Genomic DNA, 15,082 nt, shown 5'->3' with positions numbered 1-15,082 from the left:
TGGCATAATAACGTTAAAACACCTATGCACCCCATTCAACACATTATTAACCATGCAAGAATTCACCCGAAAACATAACCCACCATTTGGGGAAGCCTTTCGTATGAACCAAATTTTTAACTTCGCAAAACAGAATCTGCCGAATAGAAATCCCTCCTCTATATCAGGATTTGAACAAAAATGTGTGAATGATCCTTTGGGTAGGGAAACAATTGCTTTATTATATTCTATAATTAATGCTATGCAAGGTGAGGACAAATTAAAGTTTATGAAGCAGTGGGAGGAAGACCTGGGAATCGATGTCTCTAGAGGAGTGGCGTAGATGTTGTGATTAGTCTAGGGGCAGCCATCGGGTTTCCTTGGTGGAATCATCCATTTGGGTGCTGCATAGAACCTATCTGGTTCCAGCGAAGCTTCATGCCATTTATCCCCATGTATCTAACGTGTTTTAGAGGATGTGGCACTCCTGGTGACATGGTGCATGTATGGTGGAGCTGCACTGTAGTCTCTGCTCTATGGCAAGAAGTAAAACTTACAGCTGAACAAATGTTTAACCCCTTAATCCCATATGACGTACTATCCCGTCGAGGTGGGATGGGCCTTAATTCCCACCGACTGGATAGTACGTCATGGCGATCGGCCGCGCTCACGGGGGGAGCGCAGCCGAATGTCAGCTGACTATCTCAGCTGACATCCGGCACTATGTGCCAGGAGCGGTCACGGACCGCCCCCGGCACATTAACCCCCGGCACACTGCGATCAAACATGATCGCAGTGTTCCGGCGGTATAGGGAAGCATCGCGCAGGGAGGGGGCTCCCTGTGGGCTTCCCTGAGACCCTCGGAGAAACGCGATGTGATCGCGTTGCTCCAGGCGTCTCTTACCTCCTATCCCTGCAGGCCCCAGATCCAAAATGGCCGCGGGGCTGCATCCGGGTCCTGCAGGGACTACTTCCAGGTCCAGAGCAGGCGCTGGTAAGCCTGCAGCGCTGTAAGTCAGATCGCTGATCTGACAGAGTGCTGTGCAAACTGTCAGATCAGCGATCTGTGATGTCCCCCCCCCCCCCCCGGGACAAAGTTAAAAAAAAGTTAAAAAAAAAAAAAAATTCCACATGTGTAAAAAAAAAAAAAAATTCCTAAATAAAGAAAATATATATATATTATTCCCATAAATACATTTCTTTATCTAAATAAAAAAAAAACAATAGTACACATATTTAGTATCGCCGCGTCCGTAACGACCCAACCTATAAAACTGTCCCACTAGTTAACCCCTTCAGTGAACACCGTAAGAAAAAAAGAGGCAAAAAACGCTTTATCATACCGCCGAACAAAAAGTGGAATAACACTCTATCAAAAAGATGGATATAAGTAACCATGGTACCGCTGAAAACATCATCTTGTCCCGCAAAAAATGAGCCGCCATGCAGCATCATAACCCCCAAAAAAAATTAATAGTCCTCAGAATAAAGCGATGCCAAAATAATTATTTTTTCTATAAAATAGCTTTTATCGTATAAAAGCGCCAAAACATAAAAAAATGATGTAAATGAGATATCACTGTAATCGTACTGACCCGAAGAATAAAACTGCTTTATCAATTTTACCAAATGTGGAACGGTATAAACGCCTCCCCCAAAAGAAATTCATGAATAGCTGGTTTTTGGTCATTCTGCCTCACAAAAATCGGAATACAAAGCGATCAAAAACTGTCACGTGTCCAAAAATGTTACCAATAAAAACGTCAACTCTTCCCGCAAAAAACAAGACCTCATATGACTCTGTGGACCAAAATATGGAAAAATTATAGGTCTCAAAATGTGGAGACGCAAAAACGTTTTTGCTATAAAAAGCGTCTTTTAGTGTGTGACAGCTGCTAATCATTAAAATCCGCTATAAAAAACGCTATAAAAGTAAATCAAACCCCCCTTCATCACCCCCTTAGTTAGGAAAAATAATAAAATTAAATAAATGTATTTATTTCCATTTTCCCATTAGGGTTAGGGTTGGGGCTAAAGTTAGGGTTGGGGCTAAAATTAGGGTTAGGGTTGGGGCTAAAGTTAGGGTTTGGATTACATTTACGGTTGGGATTAGAGTTAGGGGTGTGTCAGGGTTAGGGGTGTGGTTAGGGTTACCGTTGGGATTAGGGTTAGGGGTGTGTTTGGATTAGGGTTTCAGGTAGAATTGGGGAGTTTCCACTGTTCAGGCACATCATGGGGCTCTCCAAACGCGACATGGTGTCCGATCTCAATTCCAGCCAATTCTGCGTTGAAAAAGTAAAACAGTGCTCCTTCCCTTCCGAGCTCTCCCGTGCGCCCAAACAGGGGTTTACCCCAACATATGAGGTATCAGTGTACTCGGGACAAATTGGACAACAACTTTTGGGGCCAAGTTCTCTTGTTTTCCTTGGGAAAATAAAAATTTGGGGGGCTAAATCATTTTTGTGGGGAAAAAAAAAGATTTTTTATTTTCACGGCTCTGCGTTGTAAACTCTAGTGAAACACTTGGGGGGGGTTCAAAGTTCTCACAACACATCTAGATAAGTTCCTTGGGGGGTCTAGTTTCCAATATGGGGTCACTTGTGGGGGTTTTCAATGTTTAGGCACATCAGGGGCTCTCCAAACGCAACATGGCGTCCCATCTTAATTCCAGTCAATTTTGCATTGAAAAGTCAAATGGCGCTCCTTCCCTTCCGAGCTCTGCCATGCGCCCAAACAGCGGTTTACCCCCACATATGGGGTATCGGCGTACTCAGGACAAATTGCACAACAACTTTTGTGGTCTAATTTCTTCTCTTATCCTTGGGAAAATAAAAAATTGGGGGCGCATTTTTGTGAAAAAATATGATTTTTTATTTTTACGGCTCTGCATTATAAACTTGTGTGAAGCACTTGGTGGGTCAAAGTGCTCACCACACATCTAGATAAGTTCCTTAGGGGTCTGCTTTCCAAAATGGTGTCACTTGTGGGGGGTTTCAATGTTTAGGCACATCAGGGGCTCTCCAAACGCAACATGGCGTCCCATCTCAATTCCAGTCAATTTTGCATTGGAAAGTAAAATGGCGCTCCTTTCCTTCCGAGCTCTGCCATGCGCCCAAACAGCGGTTTACCCCCACATATGGGGTATCGGCGTACTCAGGACAAATTGTACAACAACATTTGAGGTCCATTTTCTCCTGTTACCCTTGGTAAAATAAAACAAATTGGAGCTGAAATAAATTTTGTGTGAAAAAAAGTTAAATGTTCATTTTTATTTAAACATTCCAAAAATTCCTGTGAAACACCTGAAGGGTTAATAAACTTCTTGAATGTGGTTTTGAGCACCTTGAGGGGTGTAGTTTTTAGAATGGTGTCACACTTCGGTATTTTCTATCATATAGACCCCTCAAAATGACTTAAAATGAGATGTGGTCCCTAAAAAAAATGGTGTTGTAAAAATGAGAAATTTCTGGTCAACTTTTAACCCTTATAACTCCCTAAAAAAAAAAATGTTGGTTCCAAAATTGTGCTGATGTAAAGTAGACATGTGGGAAATGTTACTTAAGTATTTTGCGTGACATATCTGTGATTTAAGGGCATAAAAATTCAAACTTGGAAAATTGCGACATTTTCGCCAAATTTCCGTTTTTTTCACAAATAAACGCAAGTTATATCGAAGAAATTTTACCACTATCATGAAGTACAATATGTCACGAGAAAACAATGTCAGAATCGCTAAGATCTGTTGAAGCGTTCCAGAGTTATAACCTCATAAAGGGACAGTGGTCAGAATTGTAAAAATTGGCCCGGTCATTAACGTGCAAACCACCCTCGGGGCTTAAGGGGTTAATAAAGTAATCCAACTTGACCCATCTGTTTTTCTATTAGGATCTAAGCACCCTGGATTTTCTAAGAACTCGCATAGGCTGATGAGTTTGCTTTGTATGGCAACTAAAATGCATATTGCATCTAAGTGGAGGACCACGTCACTCTCTATGCCCTTGGTCAGGGATAGAATGAATGCAATTATGCTATATGAGCATATTCAAACAACTAGAACTGATAATTGGAATGCATTCTTTCAAACATGGACTCCATGGCTGGACCTGGACCATAGCGTATGCCTAACTCAAGCTCTCACGCTATCACCATAAAACCACTACCTACATATGAAAAAGACATGGAAAGCTACCTTCATTGATCATCTTATTTTATAATTTCTGTATTCACTCTTTACCCTCACAGGAGAGTTATGGTGGTTTCCCATTATCTGTTTTCTTACTCAAATAATTTAATGGTGATAAGAATAGGAGCAGATGAGCGATTGCGGATCTTTAATAGAAATGTATACCCCCACATAGTGTTTTTTTTTCTTTCCCCTTCTTGTTACGGTCTTGTCCTTATATGTATAGAGCTGGATAGTTTTTTTCTTTCTTTGTTGAAAGTGTTAAATAAGTTGACCTCCCCTATTGATATATGTTAAAAACCGAATAAAGTTTATTGAAACAAAAAAAACCAAACAGATCTGTCATCAGAATTAACGGTAAAAACTGCATATGTTGTTAGATTTCTTAGACCTGATGAGGCGGATGTTCTTATTTTGAAAATCCTTTTCAGTATGACATAACTAGGGAATGGAATACTAAATAATGATCTGGGCTCATAGTTCTAACACTTTTGTATGTAAAACTGGTTCACATTCCTACGGGCAGTATATTAACTTTTTTGTCTATCAGCAGGTTTCCTCTTTACAAGATATGGACGATGATGGTATTGATGACAGCTTGGAATTTTCCCACATCCCCACCAAAATGATGAAAATCACCGCTGCCAACACTGTGCAAAAAAGGGTAATTTTGGCATTTAGGGCCCAATTTAATAGGACTGACTTTTGCAAACCAGTCTTAAAGAGAATCAATCAGCAGGTGTTTGCTACGTATTTTGACAGTAGCACTGTGTAAGGACAGAGACCCTAATTCCAACGCAGTATCACTTAGTTTACTGGGTACAGTAGTTAATAGAATCAGTTTATCTGCAGCAGATCTAGCAGTACTTGAATGCTCACCCCCTGTATAATCCACTGATTGGTGGCTTTCTGTGTACAATGTATATTGACAGAAACCTGCTAATTGGGTGTGGGGTGGACCAGGAGGCAGAGAGGACACTTTATCATGTAGTGATAATCTCGTGCTGTTAAAACACTGATTTTATTGAAACATCAAAACACAGCCCAGTAAGTGACACATCTCTGTAATCGGGGTCTCTGCCCCTACATCCCGATGCTCTTAAAACATGGCAAAAACCAGTTGACACTGGAGTACGATGTAGCACATTAATTAAAGGGAACCTGTCGGGTGGTCCCGGTCCGGTTCGATGGGACAAGAAGAGGACGTCATCCTATGAAGATGGGAGGCCCCGGACCGGACCACGACGCCCATCGGATCGGACCGCCCGCCCAGGTGAGTATAATATAACCTCTTTTTCTCATCTTTTAGGTTACATCGGGGGCTTATCTACAGCATTACAGAATGCTGTAGATAAGCCCCTGATGCCGGTGGGCTTAGCTCACCGTCGATTTTGGGGGTGACAGGTTCCCTTTAAGAAGAATCTTTTTACTATAACAACAGTTTCAGCTCTCGAATTGGTAGCCCTGACTACCTGACTAAAGAATTTCCAAGGTTGTTCAGTGGATGTGGAAAAGATCGCACTAAATTAAACACATCTAAGTCAAACAGTTCCTCGATACTTTCAAGTCCACGCTCGCTGCTGCAAAAAACAAACCTACTTCTCATTTCTCATATCCTCATTGTCTCACAACTCTAAACCGCTATTTAACATTTTCAATTCTCTCCTCCGTCCCCCAGCGCCTCCCTCTCAGATGAAAACTTTGCCTCATTCTTCAAGCAGAAGGTCGATTACATCAGAGAGAGTTTTGGCCCACAGCCCCTCCTCACAACTACTCAGCCCTCCTCCTTCAAAACCAGCTTCTCCACCATTACAGAAAATCATCTTTACTCTTCAAATCACATCTCACCACCTGTGAACTTGACCGATACCATCCCACCTCATCACAGACTTCATCCCAACACTTACCCATCTCTTCAGCCTATCACTAGCAACTAGTGGCTTTCCCTCAGGCTGCAAACATGCTTCAATAACCTCCATCCTCAAAAAGCCCTCCCTTGAACCATGCTCTCTAGCTATCGCTCCAAATCACTTCCACCCTATTCCTCAAATCTACTGAAACACTTCTATTTTGAAGTGTCCTCCCACCTCTTGCTCCCTGTTTGACCACTTACAATCTGGCTTCCGAGCTCACCATTCTACTGAAACTGCCCTAACTAAAGTCACCAATGACATATTAACTGCCAAACCCATGCAACACTCTTTTGTCTTCCTCCTCCTGGACCTAACACAGTGGACCATTCTCTCATCTCTTGGCATCAGACTTGTCCCTACCTTTTATCTCTTCATGCCTACAGACCGGACATTCGGTGTCTCCCACTCACAGAGCACCTCCTCGCCTCTGCCGCTGGATAAAATATGGATAAAACCGAATTCATCATCTTTCCACCCTCACTCAACCACCCCTCCAACAGACCTATTCATCAAAGTCAATGGCTTCCCACTTTCCCCTGTCCATAAGCTCACTGTCTCAGGGTAACCCTTGACTCTGATCGCTTTCAAACCACATATCCACGCCCTTTCCACTTTCTGCCCACTTCAATTCAAAAATATCTCCCAGATCCGCACATTCCTCAAACAAGAATCTGCTGAAGCACTAGTGCATGCCGTCGTCCTCTTCGCCTCGACTACTGCAACTTCTTGCTCTGTGGGATCACCTCTAACACTTTCGCACCCCTTCCTGTCTATCCTAAACTCTGCTGCCCGACTAATCTACCTATCCCCCCGCTATTCCCCAGCCTCCTCTGTCAATCCCTTTACTGGTTCCCAATTGCCCAGAGACTCCAGTTCAAAACCCTAAACATGGCATCCAAAGCCATCCACAACCTGTCTCCTCCATACATCTGTGACCTCGGCTCCGGTACCTGCACGCAACCTCCGATCTTCACAAGATCTCCTTCTCTTCTACCTTCTTATTTCCTCTTCCCACAATCTCATACACAATTTTTTTTTCTCGTGTATCCCCCTACTCTTGAACGCTCTACCCCAACATATCAAACTCTTGCCCACCGTGGAAACCTTCAAATGGAACCTGAAGACCCACCTCTCCTGACAAGCCTACAACCTGCGGTAACCACCGATCCACCAAAATGGTGCATGACCAGCTCTTCCCTCACTTACTGTATCCTCGCCAATCCCTTGTAGACTTTGAGCCCTCATGGGCAGGGTCCTCTCTCCTGCACCAGTCGGTGACTCGTTTCGTTCAAGATAATTGTACTTTTTTAGGTGCACCCCTTTTCACATGTAAAGCGCCAAGGTTTAAATGGCGCTACAATAATAACTAGCTTGCACCTACCACATAAATGTACTCTGCTCAGTAACTAAAGTGAAGTACTTTTTCATAAATTAGATTAGGTCAGTTTAGCTACGCGTCCCCATTCTCTGCCCATTTTGATGAAGCTGGCTGATACTGGAATGCGACCACCTTCATGCCTTTAATTTTTACTTTAACCCCTTTCTGACATTGGGCATAATAGTACGCCCACGTCGGTATCTCTCCCTTTGATGTAGGCTCTGGCGATGAGCCCACATCTTTCGCGGCACACGGCAGCTGTTTTGAACAGCTGACATGTGCCCGGACCAGTTGCTGGTGGAATCCCGATCCATCCGCAGCTATTAAAACCTTATATGCTGCTGTCAAATGCTGACAGCAGCATTTAACTCTCGCTTCCAGCCATTGGGAATCCGTCACGTGATTGCGGGTCACCGGTTCTTTGGCATGACAACTAGAGGTCTGCTGGAGACTTCTATGGTTATCACTGCCAGATTGCAAAGAGCGCCACCTAGTGGTCGGCGCTCATAGCAAGTGAGTAAATCTGCTATATAGGGGTGATCTCGAACATCGCCTGTATGTAGCAGAGCTGATCAGGTTATGGCATCGTCTAGTTTCCTATGTAGACTATTGAAGCATGCCAAAAGTTAAAAAAAAAAGTTTTTTTTTTTTTTTTTTTTAAATGAAAAACTTATATAAAGGTTCAAGTCACCCCCCTTTTTACTCTATTCAAAATAAAACAATTAAAACAAAAATTCAAACATACATATATTTGGTATCGCTGCGTTCAGAATCGCCCAATCTATCGATAAAAAAAGATTAACCTGATCGCTAAACAGCGTAGCAATAAAAAGTCAAAATATCAGAATTACTTTTTTTGGTCGCCGCTACATTACATTAAAATGCAATAACGGGCAATCAAAAGATCGTATCTGCACCAAAATGGTATCATTAAAAACGTCAGCTCGGCACGCAAAAAATAAGCCCTAACCTGACCTCAGATCACAAAAAATGGAGACGCTACGGGTATCGGAAAATGGCGCTATTTGGGGATTTTTTTAAACAAAGTTTGGAAATTTTTTTTCCCCACTTGGATAAGAAAGAACCTAGACATTTTGGTGTCTATGAACTCGTAATGACCTGGAGAATCATAATGGCAGGTCAGTTTCACCACTTATTGAACCTAGTAAAAAAAAAAAAAAATGGATTGCACTTTTTTGCAATTTCACCACACTGGTATTTTTTTCTCCTTTTTCCAGTACACGACATGGTAAAATCAACGGTGTTGTGCAAAAGTACAAATCGTCTCGCGAAAAACAAGCCCGCACATGGCCATATTGATGGAAAAATAAAGTTATGGCTCTGGGAAGAAGGGGAGTGAAAAACGAAAATGCAAAACAAAAAATACCTCTGGTCGTTAAGGGATCAAGGGAACAGTCGCCCTAGAAAGTTATATGAATAAAAAAATAGTCTATAGGATACTTTTTTCCTTAAAATTCCGTTGTTGAAATTGTGCAGGAGAAGGAGGAGTTAATGCAAAAAAATAACTTTTTATTTATAAAAAAAACAAAACAGTTGGTTTTGGCCTCACTTTTCAACAGATACCTGGAAACGATTCCTCTCAGGGAGTTAATGTATGGAGTTTGATGACCATCTGGACCACACAGGTGCTTCCCTGAATTTTCTAATATTTGACTTTGAAAATTAAATATTATAGGCTGATTTATCAGGACCGGTGTTGTTTACTCTGGTCTTGATGAGATGTGGTGACGTCAAATGCTCCTTTTCATGAATCTGCAACGTCGGAGAAGTGGCATGCATCTCCCACAAATTCTACTCTAGTCACTGCTAGAGTAAGATTTATGGCATAGTGAACACCACCACTGTTATCATGATTTTGTCAAGTAGAGGTCGACGCACTCGTTTTGCCCACTTTGTTGGAGCTGGGCAAAAATGGCTTGAGAATGCCAAGTCACAAAATTTGAGCACAGCTTTGAGTTGTGCCAAAACTTAAAGGTTTTTACTCCAGAAATCTTGGCTTAAAAGCTTTGAATCAGACACCATGTTTTTTCCCCACAATTATGTTGCTTTAGCCCCACATTCCTCCTTTTCACAATGGTTTCCAGAAAAATTGTACGCCATGAGCGCAATTTAATTTTGGAAGTGCACATTTGGCTGGAATAGATTGCTGACATGTGATATCGGATTTGCAGTGTGAGGAAGCCTTTGTCACACCATTGCCTGTACGGCTCACGAAGTTATTTCTAGTCTAAATCGTTATTTCACTGTCTGTTTTACTTCTTTTGTAGCCGGGAATGTCTGGAAACTCATTTTCTCTTGGGCAAACTTTACCTATTACTAAAGTGGTACAGAATGATGCATACACAGCTCCCATGTCTACTCAGCCCGAGACTTTGCCACCTTTATTGCACACAAAGGCTCTAACCAACGTGTCACGGACACTTGTCACAAAGGAGGCCAGTTCTTCAGTAGGGCCCACTCCAAAAGAGGTGAGAATGGCATGCATCATTGAATCTTGTATTATCAAGCAGTACAGGCTCACACACTGACACTTGTACTTTATAATGTTTGTTCTAGCAGCTTTTTGCAGTTCAGTTTCCTCTTTATTTCTTTTAACACATTGTTTTGTTTCCAGTCTGTCTTTAGCCCTTTAGAAGGCACAAAAATGACCGTTAATAATTTGCATCCAAGAGTCACAGAGGAAGATATCGTGGTAAGTAGCGTTGTATTTACCTTTTTACCACCATCTGCAGGATAAAAGTGGTACATTTGTAATCCCAAGCTTCCAGTTTCTCATACTCATTCTGGAGCAGTTAGAATGAAGCCGTAATGAAAGGAAATCTGTCACCCCCAAAATCAAAGATGAGCTAAGCCCACTGGCATCAGGGGCTTATCTACAGCATTCTGTAATGCTGTAGATAAGCCCCCGATGTATCCTGAAAGATGAGAAAAAGAGGTTAAATTATACTCCCCCAGGGGCGGTCCCGCTGCGGTCCGGTCCGATGGGCGTTGCGGTCCGGCGCCTCCCATCTTCTTACGATGACGTCCTCTTCTTGTATTCACGCTGCAGCTCCGGCGCAGGTGTACTTTGTCTGCCCTGTTGAGGGCAGAGCAAAATACTGCAGTGCGCAGGTGCCGAGAGAGGCCCCACACCTGCGCACTGCTGACTTTTTTGATCTGCCCTCAACAGGGCAGACAAAGTACGCCGGAGCCGCAGCGTGAAAACAAGAAGAGGACGTCATCCTATGAAGATAGGAGGCCCCGTACCGAACCGCGACGCCCATCGGATCGGACCGCCCCCCCCAGATGAGTATAATCTAACCTCTTTTTCCAGGATGTCCCTCTTGACAGCACCACCAGGAGGTTGTCCTTCCTATCCTTGATAGGGACAGGAACACAGAAGAAGTTAAATAGCCCCTTCCCACCTCCACCCTTCAGTGTTTTTCCTGTCCCTTTCAGGGACAGATGCAGGAGAGAGTTCTCCAGAACAGAGGTGTCAAACTGCTTTCATCGAGGGCCACCAACTGGTCATGTTTTCAGGATTTCCTTGCATTGCACAGGTGATAATTTAATCACCTGCACAGAATGATTCCAGCACCTTGTGGAATGCTAAGGAAATCCTGAAAACATGACCTGTTGGCGGCCCTCGAGGAATGCAGTTTGACACCTCTGCTCCAGAAGATAGAATACCTGGATATGATGTCGGGGAGCAGAGGCTCCCGAGAGCGGTCTTTTCCTCCTGGAGGGTGCTCTGGACCGCTTGAGTCCCGATGGAGGGACTCCTACAGATCGCAGGATACCAACGGAGGTCCCTCACGCGATGGTAGAGCTGGGTGCTCCCGTCAGCTGCCTCATCCCTTCATAAGGGGCTCTGAGGCAGCAGCTACTGCAGCTGTGCCCGGCGATTCTCCTGCCCGTGCTCCACGTGGGGCTGCACCGGTGGCATCTCCCCAGACTCCCGGCCCTCTCGGAAGGAGGACGGGTCAGATGTCTTGAAGTCAGGTGAGACAGACTATTTAGACATGGACAGTTGACAGCACACTTGACCTACACGGTGTTCCAAATTATTATGCAAATAATATTTCCTCATATTTTCTCTAAATTACCTATCTGAATTGCAGTCATTGTTATTTTCCGGTCATCTACTATTCTAGTATAATTGCAATGTTTTGGAGCAAACTGCCTATGAAAACAGTATCTTTTTTTTTTTTTTTTTTAAAAAGATACTAACACTCAAAATGCATGTTCCAAATTATTATGCACAGCAGAGTTTTCAACCTTTTTTTTTATTTTTTTATTTTGAACAAAAAAATGGTCAATTGTGAAGTTATATGCATTATCAGCTTATTACAAAATGAAATCAAACAGTTTTCAAGTGAAAACTTTATTCTAGGTGAAGTTACATTTGCACATAGGACCCCTTGTTCGAAAGAAGCTTCTGAACTCTCTAGTCCATTGAATTTGTCAGTTTTTGGATGGTTTCTGCTTCAATTGTTTTGCATGTGAACAGAATACCCTCCCAGAGCTGTTGCTTAGAGGTGAACTGCCTCCCGCCATCATAGACACTCCTTTTGATGATGCTCCAGAGGTTCTCAATGGGGTTGAGGTCAGGGGAAGATGGTGGCAACACCATAAGTTTGTCGTCATTTAATGCCCATAGCAGCCAGAGATGCAGATGTGTTTTTTGCAGCATGAGACGGTGCATTATCATGCATGAAAATGATCTTGCTGCGGAAAGCACGGTTCTTCCTCTTGAACCATGGCAGGAAGTGTTGTTTTAGAAACTCCACATAGATTATGGAGTTCATCTTTACCCTTTCAGGGATCATAAAGGGGCCGACAATCTCTCTCCCCATGATTCCAGCCCAAAACATTACTCCACCTCCTCCTTGTTAGCGCCTTAGCCGTGTTTTCATGGGGTGTCCATCAACCAGCCATCCTCCACTCCATCCATCTGGACCATCGAGCGTTGCACGGCACTCATCGGTGAACAAAACAGTTTGGAAGTCAGTCTTCATGTATCGTTTGGCCCACTGGAGCCGTTTCTGCTTGTGTGCAGTGGATAGAGGTGGTCGACAGGATGTCTTACGCACAGCTGCAAACCTCTGAAGGACCCTGCATCTTGTTGTTCTGGGGACGTTGTAGGCACCAGCAGCTTCAAAAACTTGTCGTCTGCTATGACAAGGCATTTTTGCAGCTGCTCTTTTAACCTTACGCAATTGCCTGTTGGAAAGAGTCCACAAGTTTTCCTTATCAGCACACACACATGTGTGCGGGGAATCAGCTACATACTACTTGATTGTGCGATGATCACGATGAAGTGTCTTGGCAATGTTGATTGTAGTCCATGCCTTGACCTAACTACTCCACAATTTGTTGCTTCTCAGCAGCCGACACATCCTTTTTCTTTCCCATTTTGGCAAAAAAATGTAGGCTGCTTAATAATGTGGAACAGCCTTCTTAAGCAGTCTTGCCTTTATTTGGACACACCTGTCAAACTAATTTGCACAGGTATCTGCAATTGCTTTCAGTGATATAAAGAGCCCTGACACACATCACCAGCAATGAGTTTAAATGACAAACAAAAAAATTCTAACCTTATCACTCCTAAACTTTGTGCATAATAATTTGGAACACAGTGTAGTAAACATGGAGGGTGCTAATCGTCCAGTCCTCAGAGCTCGCCCCAGAACATGTGAGTAAATACATAGTGGGGTGTACTAGGACCAGTCGAATACAGACTATAGGGCCCTCTTATATGTCTATTTCAGGATAAGGAAGCGCCCAAGCGTCCAGCAGCAGTGTCTAAACGCAAGACTAATAGATGTCCCTTATGCTCAAACAGACTGCCAGAAGTACACTCTAAAAAGCTATGTGACTGCTGCATGTCGGGGTTACTTAATGAAGAGCAGACCTCTTTTTTAGACAGCATTAAAGCTATGATCAAAGAAGAGGTACAGACTACGGTATCATCTCTGATGCGGTTGAATCCCCCCGTCCTAAAAAACCTTGGTGGGAGCAGGATCTTAGCTCAGAAGGAGAGGTCTCAACTTACTCTATATCGGATTCCGCGGAAGGCGAATGTTCTTCAGCTTTGCTCCCAGAAGAGAGGAAGAGGTATCTGTTCTCTTTGGAAAACACGGACATACTCCTGCAGGCTGTCAGAAACACCATGAAGGTGGAAGAAGCCACAGAACCTCTAACGGTCCAGGACGAAATGTTTGGCGGGCTTAGAGCTCGCAGGAACAGAGTGTTTCCAGTAAATCACCATATAACCGAAATGATTCTGGAAGAATGGGAGGAAGTCGGAAAGAAGCTCATCGTCCCAAGGGTTTTTAGACACCGACTCCCATTTGATCCAGATGAAACCAAAGTATGGGAATCTGTGCCAAAAGTAGATATACCAGTGGCTAAGGTCTCAAAGAAGACCGCCATACCGTTTGAATATTTGTCTGGTCTCAAAGACCCTGTATGGGAATCTGTGCCAAAAGTAGATATACCAGTGGCTAAGGTCTCAAAGAAGACCGCCATACCGTTTGAATATTTGTCTGGTCTCAAAGACCCTATGGTGAAAAGATCAGAAAATCTCCTCAAAAAGGCCTGGGAGGCATCATCAGCTATCATGAAGGCTAATATTGCAGCTACCTCAATGGCCAGATCAATGTCTCTATGGGTAGAAAAACTAGAAGACCAGATTAACAATAAAACTTCTAGAGAAGAAATCCTAAAATAATTACCATTGTTGAAGATGGCAATGGATTTTATGGCCGACGCTTCGGCAGAATCAGTCCGTTTCGCGGCAAGAAACAATGCCTTATCCAACGCAGCAAGACGGGCTCTGTGGCTTAGGTCATGGTCCGGGGATGCACAATCAAAGAACATACTCTGTTCAATACCCTTCTCCGGCCTTCATGTATTCGGTCCAGTATTGGACAAACTGCTTGAAAAAGCAGCATACAAGAAGAAGGGCTTTCCTGAGAAGAAACCGAAAAGCACGCTGCCCTTTCGTAGGACTCGTTCCCATCCCAGGCAGGACCTTCTCCAGTTAAGAGCCATTATCCCGGTACCCCAGGGGACACTATTCAAGCCTATTCTCTATAAAGAAACCAGGTGGGGAATACCGTACAATCATAAACCTCAAACCACTAAATCAGTGGGTAACATACAAACAGTTCAAGATGGAGTCCCTCAAATCTGTAATACCTCTAATCCAAAAAGGCTCAGTAATGAGCACACTAGACCTAAAAAGTGCTTACTACCAGGTCCCCATCTACGCCTCCCATCAACAATATCTCAGATTTTCTTTTAAGAAACCGAGATCACATACATTTCCAGTTAAGGTGCCTGCCATTTGGCCTCTCGTCTGCTCCAAGAATCTTCACCAAACTTAAGGCAGAAGTGATGGGCTTCCTGAGAGAAAAAGAAATCCTGATCGTTCCTTATCTGGACAACATCCTGCTTATAGCAGACTCCCCTCAACAATTGGAGGAACATTTAACGACAACCAGGTCAGTTCTAGAGAAACTAGGATGGCTAATAAATCTAAAAAATCAAATTTCAAACCAGAAACAAAAAAGCTGTTTCTTGGAGTGATCCTAGATTCAACTCGGGAACATTCGTACCTCACGC

At 43.3% G+C, this 15,082-nt stretch overlaps 1 protein-coding gene across 5 annotated transcripts in view; it reads left to right on the top strand.

The window, feature by feature from the left end:
• The window catches only part of POLDIP3 (DNA polymerase delta interacting protein 3), a 135,905-nt gene that overhangs the window by 96,995 nt on the left and 23,828 nt on the right, over positions 1-15,082 (top strand). For 4 of the 5 annotated variants that reach the window (XR_013218532.1, XR_013218533.1, XR_013218531.1 and 1 more), the window contains exons 4-6: positions 4,713-4,826; positions 9,742-9,942; positions 10,089-10,166. Coding sequence is in view for 2 of the 5 variants with exons in the window: in XM_077277343.1 (XP_077133458.1) it covers positions 4,713-4,826; positions 9,742-9,942; positions 10,089-10,166 (393 nt within the window). In the remaining 3 variants the exon portion in view is untranslated. The remainder of the gene's footprint in view (positions 1-4,712; positions 4,827-9,741; positions 9,943-10,088; positions 10,167-15,082) is intronic. The other variant, XM_077277344.1, reaches the window with a different exon arrangement.

The sequence above is a fragment of the Ranitomeya variabilis genome, chromosome 8, assembly GCF_051348905.1.
Source record: "Ranitomeya variabilis isolate aRanVar5 chromosome 8, aRanVar5.hap1, whole genome shotgun sequence".
In the NCBI taxonomy this organism is placed as follows: domain Eukaryota; kingdom Metazoa; phylum Chordata; class Amphibia; order Anura; family Dendrobatidae; genus Ranitomeya; species Ranitomeya variabilis.
The sequence above is the reverse complement of the archived record's forward strand: the minus strand, read 5'-3'. Positions and strand labels throughout refer to the sequence as shown.